Here is a 5,837-nt window from a genome sequence, read left to right on the forward strand (position 1 = left end):
CCATCGACCTTGTACCCAAATCCCTCTTACACATCTGTTTAATGTGGGAGTAATATTACACACCAAAACTTTTAAAAGTGTGTCAATTACACACCACTTCGGCGTTTGACCACATCTGTTTAAAATCGCTATTACACGCGCCAATCAGCATCTGACACGTGTCATAAATCGAGGAAAAAAAAAAGAAAAACTGAAAAAGAAAACCTCCTGACCCCCCCCCCCCCCCCTCATATTCCCAACCCCATCATGTTCTTCGCCACCACCAACCCTTCCACCACAAGCACCTTCTTCCCAAACTATAGATTCAATTCTTTGCCGATTTTTAACAAGTTTTAACAACATTCATCACAAATCCTTATACAAATTTCAAATTCAAGTTCAAACCCAAAGCTTCAAACTTGTTAATGGTGTTTTTTGAATTTTATCAAAATTAATCACCAAATTTTCAGCATATTTTTAGTAAATTTTTACTCAACAATAATCATGAATTCAAATTAATTTTCTAGGTCATGGAATACCAAAATCAACAAGACCCGATTAAATTTTCAAGCTTTTTCAAAAGGTCAATAATTGTGATTTTTACAAGACCCAATAGCTCCCATTTTCTTCTCCTTTTTCTTTTTCTTCTTAGTCATGGAGGTTGGAGAGGCGAAACATGAGGAGTAGACAAAATTCAACTTTGAAATTTCAAACGTTTCAGTTCAAAATTCAACATTGTATAATTTCCAATTAACTTTTCCTTACACTTCTTCCTTAGCTGGAGAAAACTGATACACGCTGCTCAAAACTATGCAAGACTAGGGAAGTTTTCACCTCAATATTACATGAAAAAGAAGCCTACATTTCAAACATGTGGTGAAGTTCAAGAAGGCTTGTTACAAGCTCAACAATCAATGGAGATGCAGTTTTGAGCCATGGCTGCAGGATCATCTTTGGAGACAAATGGATTAATCTTGACCCAAACAAGTGAAAAAACAGAAGCCAAGAGCACAGACCATAGCACAACAATGGTTGGTGTTCGATTTTGGCGTCCCATGAGACCTTTGAGGAATGGATAAAGATGAAGTATCACCCAAAATGAGAAGAAAACTTTGCCAAATAAAGGCCCCCAAGCCTCATATCCTTTGTTGAGTGCATCAGAGAAACCAGCAACAACACCAACTAAGTTGAGAATGAGAATTGTGGTTGGAGGGATCAAGACTGTTGTCCATTTGAAGATGTAGAGATCGCCAAACTCTCCATCATCTGCAGCTTTGGCTGTCACTGTGAAGTTTGTGTCTATACCAGCAAGCATTTTGAGGAATCCTTGGAAAACTGCAAAGAGATGGGCAGAGACACCTCCAATCACCCAAAACTGCTCGTTACGCCACCAGTCCTCTATGCCTATACCACTCCATCGTAGCTCGAGCACACCTGTTACTATGATGGAAAGGAAAAGACCAAGGAAGAGTATACTCGCAACGTTTGATAGCTGCATACAAGGCACAAGAATATGATTCAGTAATAGAAACTAACAAAAAAGCAGCCTCAATACCAGCTCCTAATAATATGCACTCATTTTCAGTGTGCACTTCTTAATTATAAAATTGGAAACAAGGCTCAGAGAAGTGGAAGATTTACCGTAGGGATGATGAATTTTCCTGTAAGAAGGCAAACAGCAGGAATAGTACAGTAAGCAATGAGGGGAAGAGAAGTGAAAGGATAGACAATGGTGTTGGTGTAGGCAAGTCTTTGGAGCCATTTGAGGCGGCCACCTCCAAATCCATACCACAAAGGGCAATGCCTACTCAAGAAAATCTCCACCGATCCAAGAGCCCATCGAAGAACTTGGTGCAACCTGTCTGACAAGTTGATAGGAGCTGACCCTTTGAAAGCAGGCCTCAACGGCATGCAGTATATTGATCTCCATCCCCTGCACTGCATCTTGAATCCAGTCAAGATATCCTCCGTCACTGAACCATATATCCAACCAATCTGAAAAGGCCAAACAAAAAGAAAAATAAGTTAAACCAAAAGATCAATCAGAAGTAGGCTTGAGACTTCAGGAAAAAAAGAAGTCTTGAAAAGAGCAAGAGTCAATTTTTACTTCTTTTCCCCATGCTGTCTTCTCCTCATAACCACAGCCGATAACATGAATTGCTTCCCTAATCAGTATCGATGGATTGACAGAATCAGGTACTCCTCCATTTTCCATCAACGTAGACTCGATAAACACGGATGACATGCCAAAAGTTTTCTCAAAACTCATCTGAGAGATAAGCAAGGATCTCTCATGCTCGTCATAATCTGCAGACACAAAAATGTTAGCTGCTTGATTCCAAGGATAATGGAGCTAAATAAAGGGAATGTTGTTGTACTAGAAAAACTCACTTTCAATTTCTCTTAGGTTGAAGATTGCAGAATTCAGATCTTCTCTTTTTGCCTCACGATATACCTCAGTAAGATCCTTCTCTTTGGCTGGTTTCTTGCGGCGACAGCAGCAAGAGCAAGATGAAGAAGATTTGGGTAATGTAGGCAGATTAGAAGGGCTATAACCATAAAGTGCTTGCCTATTGAAACAACATCCTGTACCGACATATACAGGTCCTTGGATGCCATCCAAACCTTTCATGTTAACCTGAAATCATGATTAAAAAAGCCATCTCATTCCATTTGTCAGCATCAAGATATTCAATACTAAAGAAATGACATTAAGAGTATGATGTTGAATGAAGCAAGATTATTGTTCAATTTTCAAGTAGATGAAGAAATTCATTTGAGAAAGGCTAATTTTAGGTGGTCAAGATACTTACATCAAAGAAGACTATGTTTCTGTTAGCATATCTGTCACTTTTATCAATCCCATCAAATCTCTGGGGGAACTGCACATAACAGACATCTCTACCGACTTGTGGATCCATTAGGAAACACATAGCCTCGCGAATGGCTTTGCTGTTATTGACATAGTGATCACAGTCAAGATTGAGAATGTAGGGTGCATTTGTGAGAACTGCAGACACCCTTATCTGATAAAGGAAAAACCAGTAAGTTCTTAAAAGGAAGTAAATAAAAATCGTCTGAGATCAATGCTAATAAATTGCATTGAACACACACCAGAGCATTTTCAGCACCAGCTTTTTTGTGATGTTGATAACCAGGTCTTTTCTCCCTTGAGACATAAACGAGTCGTGGAAGTTCATTTCCTTCAATGTCATGTGCACCACTATGTCCCAAGAAAACCTGTGTAAGAAGAAAAATTATGGAGTAACTGAACATCACAAATACTAGAACTTCAAGAAGCAAAGTGTGACCTCAAAAATATGGAGTATGAACTAAAATGATCTGAAAGCAGCAAGTACAAAGATTTTTGCAAAATCTTCGTTGTGATTTTATTGAAACTGAGATAGGTTAATTAATAAGCACTAACCTGAATCATTCCAGGATGATCACGCGGGTTGTTTCCCGGCCAAGGAGTTCCATCTGCCATGGTCCAGCCATCCTCGGGTGTTTTCTGAGCCTTGGCAACTAAAGCATTTACCCGCACTTTATACTCTTCATATTCTCTCTGCAAATACCAAATGAAACCAATAATGTAACCCAACTCTTGAACCATATATATGTTTATCTCATACTATTACAAAACTAGGCTCTTACCTTCATTGCTCTGCGCTCCTTGACAAATGAAGGCTGTACCTTGTCTTTCAAGTAATCAAACTTTTGCGAGAAATAGAACTCAGGTGCACGTGGTTCAATTGAAAATTTCTTGCAGAATGGTACCCATTTCCTTGCAAATTCAGAAGTCTCAGCTAGTGACTCAAATGTAAGCATTGAGCCACCATCATCAGATACATAGCAGGAAACTTTCTCCACGGGATAGTCAACCGCAAGGATTGAGAGAACTGTGTTGGCAGTAATCAAAGGAGGTTCTTTCATAGGATCAACTGTACTGACAAAGAAATCCACTGGCGCAAGCTGACAAGGTTCTCCCTCCCTTTCAAACCTACAAAAGGTTCAAGCAAAATTAACAAGATTACACTTTTTATCGAGTTGTATGAAAGTAATGAACATTTCTGATGAAGATTTATAACCTTGCAGATAGCCTGTCAATATATGTCTCTCGGTTGATAGGAGACCATTTAGGGAACTGATCCAACACCCAAGAGAAAGCAAACCAGATCTCACAAATAACAGAAATAAGCCACAGGGGATAGGCACTTTCAACTGGATGTGTTACTCTATAGTGGAAGAAAAGGCACAGAACTATAAATCGGATGATAATCACGATTCTGTATGGAGCAATTAGAGATCTCGGTACAGGAATGATTCTTGAAAGTGGCTCTGCAGCATCAGATAACCTACACAAGTTATATTATACGCAATCAATAGATGCATGATGGAAATAGAGCATAATTCAAAGTCACTGGAAGAGTCCTTTTATTTCTTGTTAGTTATTTAGATATCTAGACAAAAGAAATCAACCCCATTTCAAGAAAACTATGGAATTATACAAAAATTGCAAGACTATATCTATCCTTTTGCCAAAATCCTACTTACTGTGGTTTTTCTTCCATCTGCTGCTCAGGTGGAACTTCAGCTTCATGTACAACAGTCTTACTTTGGGTCTTCTTTTTCTTGTTTTTCTTTTCCTTCCAACTTTCCACTCTATTCTTCCATATTGGATTCCCAGAATCATCATGATATTCTTCATGAGGAAACAGCAAGTAAGTTGATAATGTTCTTCATTGAACTACACTACAAAGAGCTATTATGAATCTTGTACAGCAAAGGTTCATATACATACCACTGTCCACAGTTGAAACAGTACTGACATTTCTAGCATGAACTCCAACATCCTATATTGAAAACAATAATCACAGAATATTGTCAGCAACTAAACGTCGATTGGGTCTGAAGGACTAAACATAGAAAGAAACATGTGAAGTTTCACCAGATATAATTAGTACCTGAGCAGTATTAAGATGAGAAGCCGTTGTTGTATGGTTAGTAGAAGATTCATGCTCATTTTCCATTGTCAAGCCCTCTGCACAAATTTAACCATGCATAATAAGTTTAGAACTATGTTACACTTCCTTAGTACTACTTTTACCAAATAGTCACATGGGATCATTAATCAGATAAAATTAAAATCGAAATACAGCCAAATTGTCAAGAAAACAGATCAATTTAATTACCATCATAAGGAGTTGCACAGCGTAAACACGCATTGCGCCCTTCTTTGATCTCATAATGCAAGCAAGACTTACAAACAGGATAATTGCACTCATGACAAGCCACAAAGACTTCACCATTTGTACTAGCTAACCCCATCTGTTCACCGCAAATGTTACATATCGGAACTCCTGACTCCATCATTTTTCCACTCACTATTCAACCTTTGCCACAGCTGCTAGCACACAAGTGATGCTTTGTTCTTTGTTACTTGCAAGAATATAAAGAAGGAATGTTCACTTAACGTACAAAAGCTAAGGAATGAGAAACATTATTGTAATGGTGAAGGAACGTTTGGAGGGTGGTTATGGCCAGCTTGTAGGTTGAGAAGTTGGTGTCAAACGTATATTTTCAGAGAAGAAAGCAAAGCAAAATGTTGACAGAGAATTTTCAAATATTTGCGGGGGTTGGAAGGAATGAGTATGGTTGGAGCTTGTACATCTTAACCAACTAAATGTACCAAACTTTGAGTCAGACTGCAGCTTCAAGCCTGAGCCACCCCCACACACACCTCCTTTGACACAAGACTGCAGTTTCTTTTTCTTTTTCTTTTTTCTTTAGATCTAAGTTATGGTGTACTATATATATATATATACTAAACATTATAAAATGTTTTACATCATAAACAA

General features: G+C 38.3%; 1 protein-coding gene across 1 annotated transcript; it reads right to left on the minus strand.

The window, feature by feature from the left end:
* Positions 1–672: 672 nt before the first annotated feature.
* Positions 673–5,544, minus strand: LOC109214108 (cellulose synthase A catalytic subunit 8 [UDP-forming]). Its single transcript, XM_019377997.1, has 13 exons — positions 5,172–5,544; positions 4,944–5,020; positions 4,781–4,832; positions 4,534–4,681; positions 4,068–4,334; positions 3,634–3,979; positions 3,407–3,544; positions 3,094–3,219; positions 2,793–3,005; positions 2,371–2,617; positions 2,087–2,286; positions 1,621–1,974; positions 673–1,471 (listed from the first exon to the last, which is right to left on the minus strand). Exons 1-13 carry the CDS (start codon positions 5,350–5,352, stop codon positions 884–886), a joined length of 2,937 nt encoding a protein of 978 aa, XP_019233542.1. The 5' UTR covers positions 5,353–5,544; the 3' UTR covers positions 673–883.
* Between the last annotated feature and the right edge of the window lie 293 nt (positions 5,545–5,837).

Source organism: Nicotiana attenuata, unplaced genomic scaffold, assembly GCF_001879085.1.
Source record: "Nicotiana attenuata strain UT unplaced genomic scaffold, NIATTr2, whole genome shotgun sequence".
Lineage (NCBI taxonomy): Eukaryota > Viridiplantae > Streptophyta > Magnoliopsida > Solanales > Solanaceae > Nicotiana > Nicotiana attenuata.

Coding starts and splice junctions, on each gene's coding strand:
- LOC109214108 (XM_019377997.1), bottom strand. CDS start 5,352: ATGATGGAGTCAGGAGTTCCGATATGTAACATTTGCGGTGAACAGATG. Junction 1,975..2,086: donor AGACAGCATGGGGAAAAGAA/GTAAAAATTGAC, acceptor TGGCCTTTTCAG/ATTGGTTGGATATATGGTTC. Junction 1,472..1,620: donor GAAAATTCATCATCCCTACG/GTAAATCTTCCA, acceptor CCTTGTATGCAG/CTATCAAACGTTGCGAGTAT.